At 38.2% G+C, this 16,155-nt stretch overlaps 1 protein-coding gene across 2 annotated transcripts in view; it reads right to left on the reverse strand.

The window, feature by feature from the left end:
• The window catches only part of SPAG9 (sperm associated antigen 9), a 105,794-nt gene that overhangs the window by 19,251 nt on the left and 70,388 nt on the right, over window positions 1-16,155 (reverse strand). For both annotated transcript variants that reach the window (XM_083353922.1, XM_083353921.1), the window contains exons 19-22: window positions 15,375-15,602; window positions 12,075-12,270; window positions 2,333-2,452; window positions 1,189-1,269 (exon numbers count right to left, since the gene is read on the reverse strand). In XM_083353922.1, the coding sequence (XP_083210048.1) occupies window positions 1,189-1,269; window positions 2,333-2,452; window positions 12,075-12,270; window positions 15,375-15,602 (625 nt within the window). The remainder of the gene's footprint in view (window positions 1-1,188; window positions 1,270-2,332; window positions 2,453-12,074; window positions 12,271-15,374; window positions 15,603-16,155) is intronic.

Consider the following 16,155-nt stretch of genomic DNA (forward strand, 5'->3'; position numbering starts at 1 on the left):
ATAAAGGAAAGGGTAGAAGTTATAATTACTACATCAACAGCAGTAGACTGATATATTCATTAATTCCATTCAATTTGCATTTACACTCAGATACAGCCAAGCTTCTTCTCCCTTAAACTGTAGAAGACCCCATGCTGTATAAACCATAAGTCATGCCATCTGTAAAAGACATACAAGCACTGGGGGAGGAGTCTATCTATAAATATTCTATCAACAACTAGCTAACATACTGAGTCAAATGTACTCAAAGGGCCTTCAGATGTTAAAGCATTTTTGTGGGTCAAACATATGAGAACTTTGATCCAGTATTTCAAAATGAGAATGTATTCAAAATTTCCAGTTTTCACATCTAATATGTTTGACCATTAACAAAGTTTTCACGTTCTACATTTTACACTCTTAGCCTTCTAAGAGGGACCTAAAAATATGGCTCTGGTGCTTATGCCTGAGACCCCAAGGGGCCCGTTACGTTGGGAGTGGCTGACAAGATAGAGATGATTCTCATCCCCAGGATGCCCAACATCTTGGATCTTAACTTCTAATTTTTTATTCTAATTTTAATTGCTTTTTAGGACTTTAAAACTTTTTATTATAGCATAAGCTACCAAGAGTTGCTGTATAAGTGAGATAAGCAGCACAGACATTTAATAAATAAATACATAATGGGCAACCTGTGAAAGTAAACTAATATTGATGGAAGGGGGAATCTTAGGGACAAGATAAGGAAAAGAATTAAACACAAGCAAGCATGTTGTCTATATAAAAGTGCACATAAACAGATGTTTATATGAAAGCAGCCTGAAATTATGAAGCTTTTACAGTAGAATATTTGCTCAACTAGGAAGAAGACTTAAATAAACCTAAAATGTTTACGTGCAGTGTAAGATCACTCAGAACAGAGGGAGCATTTAATGTCTCACAACATATCAGAAAATATGGTTGAGTATTTTTTTACCTTTCTTTAATAGGTATCTTCTTCCAACAATTAAATATATCCAAGATTGATCCTTATTAATATATTCATGATCAAAAGCATACCTCTTTGTCACTTATTACCACCTCAATATTCTTTTTCTCAAAAATAAAAATGTAAGCACTTAAACAGAAATGAATGTTCTAAAAGTAATTTTCACTCCACATGAATTAATTTCAAATTAGGGAAGTGCAAATTAATTTGTAATTACTTACACTATACTGAGTATTGAATCTTTAAGTTTAATTGCATGAACACATTTTCTCCACTGAGCCACTGAAGAATGAACATATAAACTGCAACAATAAAATTAAAGTTAGTTAGAAATTCCAATATCCCCACATCCATGTTAACATTGAAGAACAGCAGTATCACTTAGAGCTGGTAGTTCTTAAAAATTACAATACTAGAAGACAGGCTGTAAGTTGACTTAAACATGATTTATCTACAGAAATGTTTCTTAATCTTGGCAACTTTAAGACATGTGGACCTCAATTCCCAGAATTCCCTAGCCAGCATGGCTTAAATATGGAGCCTCTGGTTGTCTTGGGGCTGCAGGGGTTGGTTTTTCTAAAAACTCTGCTTACAGGACCCAAAGCTCCCATTTTACTGGTGATGCATACCACTTTAATACAACCAAAGCAGCCATAAACACTCTCTACCTAATCCACAGTTCAACCAGATTGTATACTGTGTATGTGTGTCCCTATATTCTGCCCAAAACAGTTTAGTCCCTAATCAGGAAATATTGCAGGCTTCTTTTTAGTTCTTTTTTAGGCCTGGAATTCATATTTCCTCAGACACACTTTTTCCAGCCATGACTCAGAAGCAAAGGAAGAAAGAAAGAAAGATATTTTGCAGAAGTGGAAAATTGTTAAAGGTAATGTGTTAAGGGAGAGGACCTGATGAAGCTAGCTGTGTTCTGAGGAAAAAAACAGGAAAGGACTTGGGATGAACAGCAAATCCATCACTGAAATAAAGTATCCATGATTTGTATCTTTCCTAATTGATGACAGGAGGCAACGAGCTTTCCTCTGACTGCCTTTCTTCTTCTTCCTTCACATCAGTGCATCAGGCTATTCTATGTTTTCCCTATTTTCCCCTCAGTAAGAACCACAGCATAAATAGTAACACTTTCCAAGCATCAGCTTTAATTAGCTGAGTCTCACATAGTAAGCAGGCCAATGAATGACTAGGGATAAGCTCCAATTAGTAGTCATTAACTGAAAATCTCCTCTGGAATTAGAATGTGTAACAAATAGTTTAAAATAGGTATTTAGCAATGGTATAAACCTCAAATTCAAAATGTTTCTAACGTCAAAAAATATCATTATTAACAAAAGTACACAAAAGGCTTACCATCCGTTCTGTGCTCCCAGCCACATAGTAGGTAAAAGACTACTCATTTTTTGTGCTTCTTCCCTCACAAGATCCTGCTCATTTGGTAATTCAGCAACATCTTTAAACAACTCAGACTCACTGCTCAAAAGGGAAGAAAAAGTCAAAAAGATAAAAAGCATGAAAAAAGTCTCCTGGAATCTAAAACAATTCTACAGCACATTAAGTCAAGTGTTTGTGTTTTGAGGTAATTATGGAGTTTTAAAAGAATTCTTATAACTACCATCTGATGTAATTTTTTTAACAGATTCTCTGAAAATTCTCATTTCAGAAACTTAATTTGCAGCATGAATGTTTTTAAAGCAGGGTCTTACAGTTTTTTCTCCTATCACCACAAAACAGCTACATTAGCCACCAACAAAATTTGATAAAGGGACTAAGTTTAAGAGAGACACTACCAGTTGACAACAAATCAAACACAGCTTTCAGTCCTAAAATCACAGAACTGTCACCAACAGTTTCTATTTATTTCATCGTCTTTCTGAGTAAATGCAATCTAGTGTAGAATGGGAATACTAGGAAGTGAATTCCAGTTTCCTATTTTCCTAATCCAAAATGCCCCCTTTTCCAAACTAGCAATTATTCCACATCCTACAAAAGAGTAGGTTTTTTGCAATGAAGGATACACATCGGAACCATCGGAAAAAAGTATGTTTTTCTGACTATCCTAACATCTTTGAGCTGGGCCATAGTGCAAGAATAACATTGACAAACCATCTATTGAGGGAGCATAACAAGAGAAATACAGACTTACATGATGTGCTCCTTGATCTTTTCTTTTGTTTGTTTTTTTAACACCATTGATCGTAGTATCTTAGAGGGCTGGAAATTAGTAGCCCAGCTCCAAAACCAGATTTCAGTCATGGTACTGGGGAAATACTGTTCCACCACATAGTCTTCTTTCCCCAATGGTGTTCTATATCTGTATGAACTTCTGGTAACAATCACCACAAGGGAGTGACTGGGTGCCATCTTTATGTGGAGAATAGCCAGGTTTACTGAATCTCTTGCACTGATTTCTGCTTGGATTTCTGCAGTCTAGCTAACGCTGAATCCAGAAAGTCCAAGGGTCTGGGACTGAGTTAGAGTTCTCAGTCAGAAAGAAAGGACTCTTCCTGTTCTTCATGGAGTTGTTTTTCCCTACCCCTGGGGGTGTTCTTTGTCAGTGTATAACTCAGGTCAGCACAATTTGGAATACAGAACTGAATTCTCCACACTACAAATCAATGGTTCCAGGTTTTCAGAACTATTAAATATGATTTTAAAACTTTTAAAACAGAATGGTTATTGCCTGTCCCATAATGGAAATGTAACTTTGAAGGTATTAAGAATTAATGTGCTGTTAAACTGTTAAACTATGTATCGCCTTGGTATTTTACAGTATTAACATAAATGAAAGATTGGAAAATATTCTACAGGATCAAGATTTGTTATTAAATTTGTAACAATTTGTTGTTTAAAAGTCTCCAGCAATTTATGTAAAGATATAATTGGTATTTTAGTACTATTAGAAAAAGAAAAGCATGTTTTATATAGCTATTTTTATTTTTATTAAAAAAAACATGTCATCTTACCAGGTTTTTTTTATTTCAATGTTTTAGTTTTGTTTGAATTGCTCAACCTACATTCACAAGTTTTGCATTTTATTTTTACCCTTAGTTATTGGGTTTATAAAGTCACTAAAACATATATTAAAAGCCAGCCAATGATAACGAGTATTTCCAGCTGCAAGTGATACATTAATTATGTCTTTTCTGGGAGACAAAAACCAGTTAGAACTGACTACCTCCTACTTAGATTATTGTAGCACAGGGGTGTCAAACTTCCAGCCCACAGGCCAGTTGCATCACACAGAGGCCGCGCCCAACCCAGCTCCAACAATGCAAAAAAAGTCACAATACATTGTGACACGTCACGTCACGACTTTGACACCCGTGCTATAGCATATGTAATGTGGGATAAGCTGAAAAAAAAAAAAACAGCCAGGCTTCTATCAAAAATTTAACATACCAATACTAGCCAAACTTCTCTAAGCCCCATTAGATTCCTGAGTTAATAAGTTACGGTGCTTATTATTACATATAAATAAATCAAAAGTTTGGGCATTGCTTATTTGAAATGGCTTTCCTCATATGCAGTTTTCTGGAAGCTATGATCTTCGTTTGGGCACATGATGTGAAGAAGGCTAAATGCTGGAAAAGACAGAAGGAAAGAGAAGACAACAGCTAGCAGCATGGTGGATACATTCAATTAGTGACCATAAGTGCACCATTGGAAGACCCTGAAGACCTGGAAGAACAGGTTAGAGTCAGATCATCATGGAGAAAATCTATCTATGAAGTTGCTAAGAACCGATAGTAACTGGATGACACATAATCATTCAATGATCTTTTACCAGAATTCTTTTTCCACAGATGGTGTCTCACCAGGTGGAAGCCTAGCTTACCCAAAAATGACTAGGACCAGGGCATTCTCAGTGGTAGCCCTGGCCCTGTGGAATTTCCTCTTTCTGTTTCACCTGTTTTAAAGAATATTTTGAAACAAGCATAAAAGGAGCTGTTGCTGATTTACAGGCTACATCATGAGTATGCAATCTGTACTTTAACTCTAATGCATACATTAGAAGCACATACCAATTTGTCTCAGTGTTATGCCATATTCAATTTGAAGATATTTTCACTGTAGGATTTCTGCTAACAATTCATTTGATATTCGTTATCATTTGATAATATCGGAATATTTTCATCAAAGATCAGCATATCATTTTACATAAGGCATCATTATGGAAATGGAAATTTTGGCTGACCAACTTTTCTTTGTATACTGATTACTTTAAGACTCTTTAAGCATGACACACTGAGCCTGAATTCCTAAAATACTTGAACTGGACATACCACAAAAGATTTTTAAAAAAAAGTGGATGGAAAGGTCAGTAATTGGATTGCTCATTACCTCCCTCTCCAACAGATATTCAACTGACAAGCAACAGGGAGAAAGCAGAACTATTTAACTCGTTTTTTGCATCTGTCTTTACACAAAGGGAAAAAACAGACCAACCTACCCAAACCGGTGCCATAAAAAACAGAATAGAAACGCAAGTTAAGATAGGCAAGAAAATGGTAAGTGAGCACCTGTCCAGCCTAGACGACTTCAAATCACCAGGACCAGATGGATTACACCCCAAGGTTCTCAAGGAACTGGCAGACGTGATCTCAGAACCACTGAACTATATTTTTCAAAGATCCTGGAGCACTGGGGAACTACCAGAGGACTGGAAGAGAGCTGATGTAGTTCCCATCTTCAAAAAAGGGAAAAAAATAGATCCAGGAAACTACAGACCTATCAGCCTGACCTCAATACCTGGGAAGATTCTGGAAAAGATAATCAAACAACAAATCAGCGAACACCTTGATGCGAACAAAGTTATCACTAAAAGCCAACATGGGTTTGTCAAAAACAGATCATGCCAGACAAACCTTATTGCATTCTTTGACCAAGTGACAAAACTAGTGGACCAGAGGAATGCTGTAGATATAATTTACTTGGACTTCAGTAAGGCATTTGATAAAGTAGATCACAACCTACTACTTGATAAGATAGAAAAATGTGGGTTAAATAGCATCACCACCAGATGGAGTCGTAGCTGGCTGACAGGCCGTACTCAGTGTGTGGTCCTCAATGGAACTGCATCTACATGGAAGGAAGTGTGTAGTGGGGTGCCCCAGGGCTCTGTTCTGGGCCCAGTGCTCTTCAACATCTTCATCAATGATTTGGATGAGGGGATAGATGGGGAACTCATCAAATTTGCAGATGACACCAAGCTGGCAGGAATAGCCAATACTCCAGAGGATAGGCTTAAGATACAGGAGGATCTGGACAGACTCAAACACTGGGCGCTATCTAACAAAATGAAATTCAATTGTGAAAAAAGTAAGGTTCTACATTTAGGCAGGAAAAAACAAATGCACAGGTATAGTATAGGTGGTACCTTGCTCGATAGTAGTAACTGTGAGAGAGATCTCGGAGTCCTAGTGGACAAACACTTAAATATGAGCCAGCTGCAGCTGCAGCTGCCAAAAAAGCCAACACAGTGCTAGGCTGCATTAACAGAGGGATAGAATCAAGATCACATGAAGTACTAATACCACTTTACAATACCTTGGTAAGGCCACACCTGGAATACTGCATCCAGTTTTGGTCACCACGATGTAAAAAAGATGTTGAGACTCTAGGAAGAGTACAGAGAAGAGCAACAAAGATGATTGGGGGACTGGAGGCTAAAACATATAGGCAACGGTTGCTGGAATTGGGTATGTGTAGTTTAATGAAGAGAAGGGTGAGGGGTAACATGATAGTAGTGTTCCAATATCTCAGGGGCTGCCACAAAGAAGAGGGAGCCAAGCTATTCTCCAAAGCGCCTGAAAGCAGGACAAGAAGCAACGGATGGAAACTAGTCAAGGAGAGAAGCAACCTGGAACTAAGGAGAAACTTCCTGACTGTTAGAAAAATTAACCAGTGGAACAACCTGCCTCCAGAAGCTGCGAATGCTCCAACACTGGAAGTTTTTAAGAAGAGACTGGACAGCCATTTGTCTGAAATGGTATAGGTTTTCCTGCCTCAGCAGGGGGTTGGACTAGATGACCTCCAAGGTCCCTTCCAACATTATTATTATTATAATTTCCTCTTGCAAAAGAATAACTTCCCAGCAAATGTATAGAACCGGCTAGCAGAGAGAGAAACGTCTACAGAGAAAAGACCACATACAACAGAAGAAATAGTGAATGAAGGTGAATGTATGTCCCCCAAGATAATGTTGAAAGAACCAATTTGGGTCACTCACTGGGTCCAGAGATTTAGCCTTCCGAGCTTTCAAGATTCGTGCTGGAGCCCATCCTGAGGGAACTTCTCTCTAGCAGTATGTCAGAAGAAATAGTTTACTGAGTGAGGATCAGATACTCTGCACTCAAGAGTAGAAAAAGGATCCTCTCAGAAGTGTAGCACTACATTTTCCTACAGCAGAGGATAAAATCCATAGTTGGAACTTCCTACAGAGGTCCCAATTGTGGAACTTTTTTCACCCAAAACACCACCTGCAGCAGAATCCTTTTGCTAAAGGGTGCATCAGTGATCTTCTCTACAATAATTTACTGGCATCTTACAAAGAAGACATGAAAAACCACACGATCATTTTATATTGTTCAGAAGACGATTATTAGAGTAGCTGAGATGGCTATGCTCTGTGTGACACAGACCATTATTCCTGCTGGGACAATAGCTAACTAAACTTCATAGAAGGATATGCAAGTGCAGATATAACTGATAACCACTGCCAATAAACTTTCAGTTTAAGGAAACTTTCTGAAATCAGAAGAAAAAAAAATTGAGAGATAGTGATACTTCATCCAGGTTTTTATAAAGGCTGATATCCAGCTTCTGCCACTGTTTTTTCAGATAAGTGGACAGATGGTAAACAAGGAACCTGTTATCAGCAGAAAGTTTAACAGATTTTAGGGCATAAATTATTTTTGTATGCCAACAGGATGTACTCAGATTTTACAGATATTAAGAAAAGCTATTTTTCAAGTCAGAACCACTGTATAAATGGTCTGAATATGTCACAGATCAGGGATTTTAAGAACAGGTCTAACTCTCATAAGAACAATTGGTGCATACATAAAGACTTCAATAAAAAGGCATGTGAAAGAATAGGTTGATGTGGCAGTGTGTGGATACAGATGATCTTTCAGCCTCTGCAAAAACTGGTGGCAATATTGAGAATTTCCATTTCAATGTGGTCAGTTGCAGGCACTGATCTAGTCCAGACTGAAAAAAGACAAGCACCTGAAGAACCAAGAAGCTGAGGGACCGAATCCTCTTTGTCCAACTCCAAACAAAAAAGGAACAGTTGTCAAATTAACGTATACAGACTGTAGATGTTCCAGGAAGCAAACAATAGCCCCTAAGATGACTACTGGCTTAATTCTGGATGAAGCATGGCTCCATCAATTACTGGTAGAAGAAGAATCCTCCAATGGCTTATCTTCTATAGGAATTGAGGATTATTCCAAAGGACAATGTATGATATTTGAAGTCTCTCCTGCTACTATCAAAAAATCATGGGGTAAATAGAAGATCAGCCATCCAGACCTTGAAAATTGGTGCTTGAAGAGCACAGCCTCAGTGTCATCAGAAAATTCTAAGGGGGGCTTCCGGTTCTGGATCGCAGCGCTGGCAGACGTGCAGGGGGTGATTGCTCCTCCTGCGGTCCGGTTTTCTCTCGCCAGGGGACCCTGAAAGGGGTCGAAAGTCGCCTTGGAGGGGCGACGAGCAGGGAAGAGGACCTTCTGTTTGATCCAGAGCAGCTCTTCGGACCGATGGAGAAAAGACTGGCCACTCACATGGCCCATCATTAATGCTGTTTCCAGCCGAGGCCAAATTTACAGCTAAGCACTTGAAAGCACCACAGAGGAACTGGGTGAGATCTGCCTTCTCTCCATCCCAAGTTTTTTTCCCCCTGTAAAAAGCTTTTTGAAACTGCCTCCCCCTATGAGGAGAGAGGGAAGGGAACGTTTTATTTTCCCACCCTCTAAAATGGCGGCATTTGGTTAAATAGGGGTAACAAAACCCTGAAAAATACAATTAAGTAAGTGAACTTACATCCTTCTCATATCTGGCGACCCAAATAGTTCCTACTTTCACGGGAACTTGCTATTTTATTTACTTGACAAAAAAAAGACGAAGAAGTACCTAAATTGGATAAAAGCCTAGCTTTTCTGAAAAGGATTTTAAATACTATTGGGGACATCTTGTGGTCAAGCTTGGTACAGCAAGTGAATATCTCTGGCAAAGAGACTTATTTACAACTTAGATCTCTCCTTGGTACTATCTAAAGATAAAAAGCTGAAACAGCTGGGAGGTGAAATTGGCTTCTAAGAACCATGGAGGTGAACATTCACTGACTTTTGTTTAAAAAAATAGCCTCTACTAAAGGACTATCTATAATTATTCCAGAAATGGAGGGGGACCAGCTACAAACTTCGATTGATTATAAGCTTATACTTGAAAAAAACCTTGAAGCTACTAATTAATTCCAGACTGAAAGATAAAGGTGCTAGCTTGCAACTACAAACTAAAATCCAGATTCCAACTAAAGAACTTACAATGCAGAAAACAACAAAAGCGGAAGAAATCAATACTGAGGACCTTAAGGAACAACAATATATTGAAAACTCTAACAACCAAATCCTGATTGCAACTAAAGAACCTACAACTCAAAAAGTAACAGAAGCGGAAGAAAATAATACGAAAACAGAGGATGCTAAAGATCAACAAGGACAGCTTATTGAAAACCTAGATAACCAAATAATAACTATAAAATTGGATATGACTTTCTACTTAAACCAGAAGAAACCAGAGGAAGAAAAAGACCAGACCGAACTGAAGATAAGATACTAGAGCAAATACTGAGATTTGAACTATCAGGGCAACAACTTAATGATTATAAATGGACCAGTTTTTTGGAAAATTGATGACCAGATTTAACATGTGCCAGAATGAAGGGACACCTATCTGATAACTTAAAGGCATTGGTATGGAAACCTGGTTGGCAAAAAAAGAAAGCTAGAGAGATCTTAAAGTTTACTCTACTAGTAAGGTGTGATGTACTAGGACAGGGGTAGGCAACCTCGGCTCTTTTATGACTCGAGGTTGCCTATCCCTGTACTAGGATGAGATATAGAAAATGTTTATGAAACAAAATCAGAATATATTTATGTAAGTATTATGTGTATTCTAGATATTATAACTCTTGTGTAGTAAAATAAGGAAATTTGGGTTATGGATGTTACCTGCCTCCAGAAGTGGTGAATGCTCCAACACTGGAAGTTTTTAAGAAGAGACTGGAGAGCCATTCGTCTGAAATGGTATAGGGTCTCCTGCCTGATCAGGGGGATGGACTAGATGACCTCCAAGGTCCCTTCCAAATTATTATTATTATTATTATTATTATTATTATTATTATTATTATTATTATTATTATTATTATTATTGATGTTAAAGGTTAAACTGGAATACTGTAACTAAAAACTAAGAATTAGGTAAAATTTAAAAACAGGACATGGATATGTATAAGTAAATATAGATTGATAACAAGCTTTAACTGAGCTTGTTATGGTTAGAAATGTTTAAGTATGTTATATTAAATGTTAATGGAAATAGAGAAGGTATTTTTGATAATGTAACCTGAGATATATACTAAAAATTTTGCTATTGAACTATTGATTACCCAGTCACCACAATGCTTTCTAATCACTTTGATGTTAAATTGGAAAACTAATAAAACTTGTTATAAAAAGAAAAAAGTAAACTCTAAGGGGAAAAGGAAGTTGTTGAGCACTTTGGAGACACTGGAGTGATCAGAAAGTATAGAACTAAGATAAAAGTAGAAAAGGGGTTCCTGTGACAACTTGTGTACCAGAATGGGGGACTGCTGTCTTCTCTGCTGTTAAGGAGACAAACGGTCCTGGCTATCAAAGTTAGGGAGAAGAGTACCCCAAGCTATATATCTTCCTCTACTGAATAAAACAAGCATGCTGAAATGCACCGTGCAACTGGTTCTACTGGTTCTTCCCATCCAAAGAAACAGTAGAACTAGGAAGACTTATGCTAACTGAAATCTCTGCTTGCCATTCCAATATAAGACAAGAATTAGAACTCATGAACGAATCATGACTTCAGATTCCAATTTGTTAGGGGGGGGGGAAACGGTTGGGATCCTGGTACATGAATAATAAAAGAAAGTAAAAAGAAGGAATTTGAACAACTACATACCAGCATTCCTGATCATTCATATGAAGCAAGTATTTCAACTTGCTACTTTTGCTCTGACTCTGAATAATATGTAAAGACTGCCAAACACTCTCTTTTGGCAAAATGTGTTAAGCAGGAAGTATTCAAATAACCAATTCATAAGTGTTTGGTATTTTTATATTATTTTATTTGTATTTATTTGACTTTGTTTTTTATTGTGAGCAGCCCAATATTATTTGTTAAGGGAGGTGTGTGTGTGTGTGTGTGTGTGTGTGTGTGTGTGTGTGTATGCGCGCGCGTGTATTCTAAATAAATAAATATTGGAAGTTATTTATATGCTAATGGCATGCTTACCTGTGCCATTTTAAATCTGAGTGCTGCAACTACGTGAATCACAGAATAATTTGCTTATTTCATTATTTCCTTGGGCTTAAATGTCACTGTAAATCATGGAGCAGCTTACAAAACCCTCTCCAGTTAGAGAATCGTGAAGAGTACATTAAAATGGCAAAAGAAATAATAAGACCAAGCAACAAATTACAAGTGCAGTGAACTTTATGCCAAGGAATACACATACACCAAAGCAAGGAATTTCCTTTTTCCCCAACAATGCTTCACTCCAAACTCTTTGGAACAGTCAGGGTTTAATAACTTTCTGAAAATTAACACAGAAGAATGTAGTCTAATCAAGGAATGGAGCAAGAATCCAGTTCCAAAGAATTGAGATTGAGAAAGCTTGTCCTACTTGACCCGCCACCAATTCATGCAGATGACATTTTCTTGAAGAGATCCAAGGGCAGACAGATCACCCTTCCAGATTTTATTGGATGGGGAGAAACCATCCAGTAAGTATTTCCCTCAATTGCTTCATATTGCTAGTACAAAATAGGCATACCTAGACTGGAAGGCTGGAGAACCTTCTACGGTATCTTGGACTCCCAAAGGATCTGTGAAGACATGCTCTGTGTAAACGCCACTTTGCGCAATATCTGCTACTTCTTCTCCCAAGCCAGCACTGACTTCTGTCGCTTCAGTTGCTTCCTCTGCTGTCTGAATATGCTCATCTACTGCATCATTTTCAGCTGTAATATCTGAGTAAATTTTCCAATTATAGGTGAACTTGAATGATCATACAGCTCCCTGCTGTTATGAAGCATGCACGACTTTAAGTATATTAATTAGTAATTCCTCTTCAGCTTCTTCAAATATTCCCTTCTGTTTTCTCCACTAAGAAACTGTACTTAAATTAATATACAGGAAGCATGATAGTGAGGAGGCAAGTGAGGAATTCACCCATCTTATCTACTTGCTATATAACATCAGTGTATACATTCTTCATCCTTGCTCTCAAAATAACATATTGCACAAATACACTGAAATGGATTAAAAACATGACACTATCTACCTTGAGATATTTGCTCTTCCAAATTGAAAGAAGCCTTCTTGATGAACTTAGCAGTGAACATAGAATTATTTCATCATTATAAACAACCCATTTTAATTTCCAGTTCACTGGTCGCTGCCTTTATTTTTTAAATTTGATTTATACACCCTATTCTATTCAAGCAAATATTTACGTCAGCTATTTATTAATAGAATCTATTTTTCCTTCCAAACTGAACCACGCCAAAAGACAGTGATAATTAGCCCTAGCATAATTCAGCCAACAAAGGGTTTTTGTGATTAGCTTTTTGTGAAAGTATTTTATGCACACTGTCATCCCCATCTTTCCTTTCTCCACCCAACCACAAGGAAACCAGAAATTGTTAAAAACAGGGCTTTTTTTCCCCCTCATAGAACGCTCAGAACGGAGTTCCGGCACCTTTTTTGGATGAAACCTTTTTCTTTTACAAAAAAAGCACTGGTTAAAACTAACAATTGATTATTGATGTCTTTAAATTTAAAACAATTATTTTGGGAAATAAGACCATTCTAAACTATTATTTAGGAATCAGGTTTTTTTCTTAAAATAACTATTAAGTTAATGGCAGCTTTGGGCTGTGCAATAAAACTCAAGTCCTGTTCAGTCACACACTTCTTGAAATATTAAAAGAGGCCTGGAGAAATGTTTTTATTCCACCCACAAAATTGAACTGCTTTTCCCACATTCACTGAAGTTAGCATAATTTCTGAAATACAGAACTTCCTATCTACAGCTTCCAATATAAAGCCAGGCTAAGGTTCATTGAAAATAGGAATGAAAGTTTTGGTTTGTCTTTTTACTGTTGCAGGAATAACAAACCTGTATACTGATGCTGACATAAGCATTTATTTGTTATTAAGTAAAAATAAATGCTTATGTCAGCATCAGTATACAGGTAGTCTTTGACCTACAACAGTTAATTTAGGGAGCACTCAAAAGTTACGACAGCACTGAACAAAGTGACTTATGACCGTTTTTCAGACTTATAACCATTGCAGCATCCTCACAGTCACATGTTCAAAATTCAGATGCTTGACAAACGGCTCATATTTATGTCCCAGGGTCATGTGATCCCCTTTTGTGACCTTCTGACAAGCAAAGTCAATTGGAAAGCCAGATTCACTTAGCAATCGTGTTACTAACTTAACAACTGCAGTGGTTCACTTAGCAACTGTGGCAAGAAAGACTGTAAAATGGGGCAAAACTCACTTAACAAATGTTTCACTTAGCAACAGAAACTTTGGGCTCAATTGTGGTCGTAAGTTGAGGTCTATATATCAGTATTATATTTAATATAATGGTAAGTAAAGAGAATATATGGAAGTGACACTGTCCTCTCCATCCCAATCTCTGCTTGTTAACTATAATGTAACTGGTTTGTATGATTAATGTGTCATAATATTTATGTAAATGCATCTTAGTATATTATAAAACAGTATCTTTTTCTGCATTTTTTAAAAGAATGAGATTTCCCCCTTCAGCTAGAAATCCCGGGGAAAGTTAGAAATAAAATTATCTTGTGGAATGAACATAATGCTAAATAATACTGTATTTGTTTTCTTAGTTGCACTAAGCTACATTTTAGAAGCTGGGTAGGAAGAGACCTCCTACTCGACTAGCAGCATTGTCAGTTTGATTGGAAAATCTAAACTAAAATCCTGGTCGACGGCGACCACTTCCATATTGTTGCTGAGACCCTACATCGATATAACTACAAATTGGTAGGAGCCTAACCCAGGGCTTTTCAACCTTTTCACCCATTGTACCACTTTTAGGATATGGCAACATCCGAGTACCACCAGTCGCCTAGCAAGGTGTCAAAAACTTGATGACCAAAAAAAAAAAAAAAAGGGAAAAAGGGAAGTACAGGTAGTCCTCGACTTACAACAGTTCGCTTAGTGACTGTTTGAAGTTAAAATGGCACTGAAAAAAGTGCCCCCCAAGCCACAGCGGAGCAAGACACCTGCCTGCCCGCCTGGCGGAGCTCTTCCTCCTCTCTGAGGTTTTCATTGTTGTGAGCATTTATCTTTATTTATTTATTTATCTTTATTATTATATTTATATACCGCCCTTCTCCCAAGGGACTCAGGGCGGTGAACAGGGCACATAAAAATACAAAATACAAAAATTAAAAAAGAATTAAATAAGAGCCCGAGCTAAAAACAGTAGAACAATAAAAATCCCCAATAAAAACCCCAGCACATCCCCCATCAGGCCAGGCCGGCTTGCTCTGTTGAGGATTGGCAGCAGGGGTGAGGTGGTGGTGGTGGGTGATTGGTTTTTATTTCCCCCCCCTTGCTGGGTGGTTGCAGCAGGTTTTGGGCACTTCACATGACCCTGGGACACTGTGACCATCATAAATATGCATCAGTTACTTCTGAATGTAAATCACAAGACCCTGGAGATGCTGCAACATTCCAGCTGATTGGCGCTTCTTCTGGGCTCAGAAGCGCCAGGATCAGCGCCAAGCTCCAGCTGGAGCTGGGCGCTGATCCTGGTGCTTCCGCTGAGCCCTAACAGCCCCGAAGAAGCGCTGATCTTGGCGCTTCCACTGAGCCCTGACAGCCCTGCAGCTCCAGCCGTCTCTCGCTCAGGCTTGTGCGGTGCTGTCACCAGTTCACCTCCCCCGCTACTTTTCTAGGATGGGCGCGTACCACCTGCCAGGTGCCAATGTACCACAGGTGGTACCTGTACCACTGGTTGAAAAGCCCTGGCCTAACCCAACAAAGAAGAACTAGCCTCTTTTTCACAGAACGTCAAGTATTTTTATACCTGGCGGTTTGTTTATCTCAGGTGAAACAGTATTGGCACTGTGGGTAGCAGCAGAACTTGTAATGCCTTCAGCTGTACATCCAACTACTGTGATTCCTCCTAACAGATAGTCTGCGTCTGCTGAACTGTTGTTATTTATGCTGCCACACAAGGATGACTTATCCACTACACCAGAGTCTGGTTCCTGTGATCCTTCTTCTCCTGTAGGGTAGTCAGTCTCTCGAGCCCCTGAAAGAAAAGGTTACATTTGTCAGCTTGATTATCACTATCTTCCAACAGAAGGAAACGCATGTAGCTCAGGGTTGAACTGTGGAGTCCTAGGTGCTGAGAGATAAACCACATTTACATACCACCCAAAAGAAAGAAGAAAGCTAAGAAACAAACAAGACCGTAACACATCCTTTCTAGCATACCCTAATCAAGAAAATTACCAAAGAGAAAACCACACCCCAACCAACACTGGTAAGCTATATAAACAGGGAGCAAACCCCACACTCATTAGCACTGTTTAGGCTACCTACTCAAAGGTAATGAAACATTGCAGACAAGCTCAGAGAACACCTAGAATTCTATAAAGGAAAATATTTGTAATTCGGGGTAGAAATGAGAGGTCCTCGGTGCTCTCTGAGCTTGGTTGTTTTCTTGCAGACTAGCACTGATGACGTTGCCCAGTTTGGGTAATGAAACATCTGCAAGAAAACAACCAAGCTTGGAGAGCACCAAGGACAACTCACCTAGAATTTTCTATGCAAAGCTCTACAAGTGTTATTATGTGAACTAT

The sequence above is a fragment of the Vipera ursinii genome, assembly GCF_947247035.1.
Source record: "Vipera ursinii genome assembly, chromosome: 2".
NCBI lineage: Eukaryota > Metazoa > Chordata > Lepidosauria > Squamata > Viperidae > Vipera > Vipera ursinii.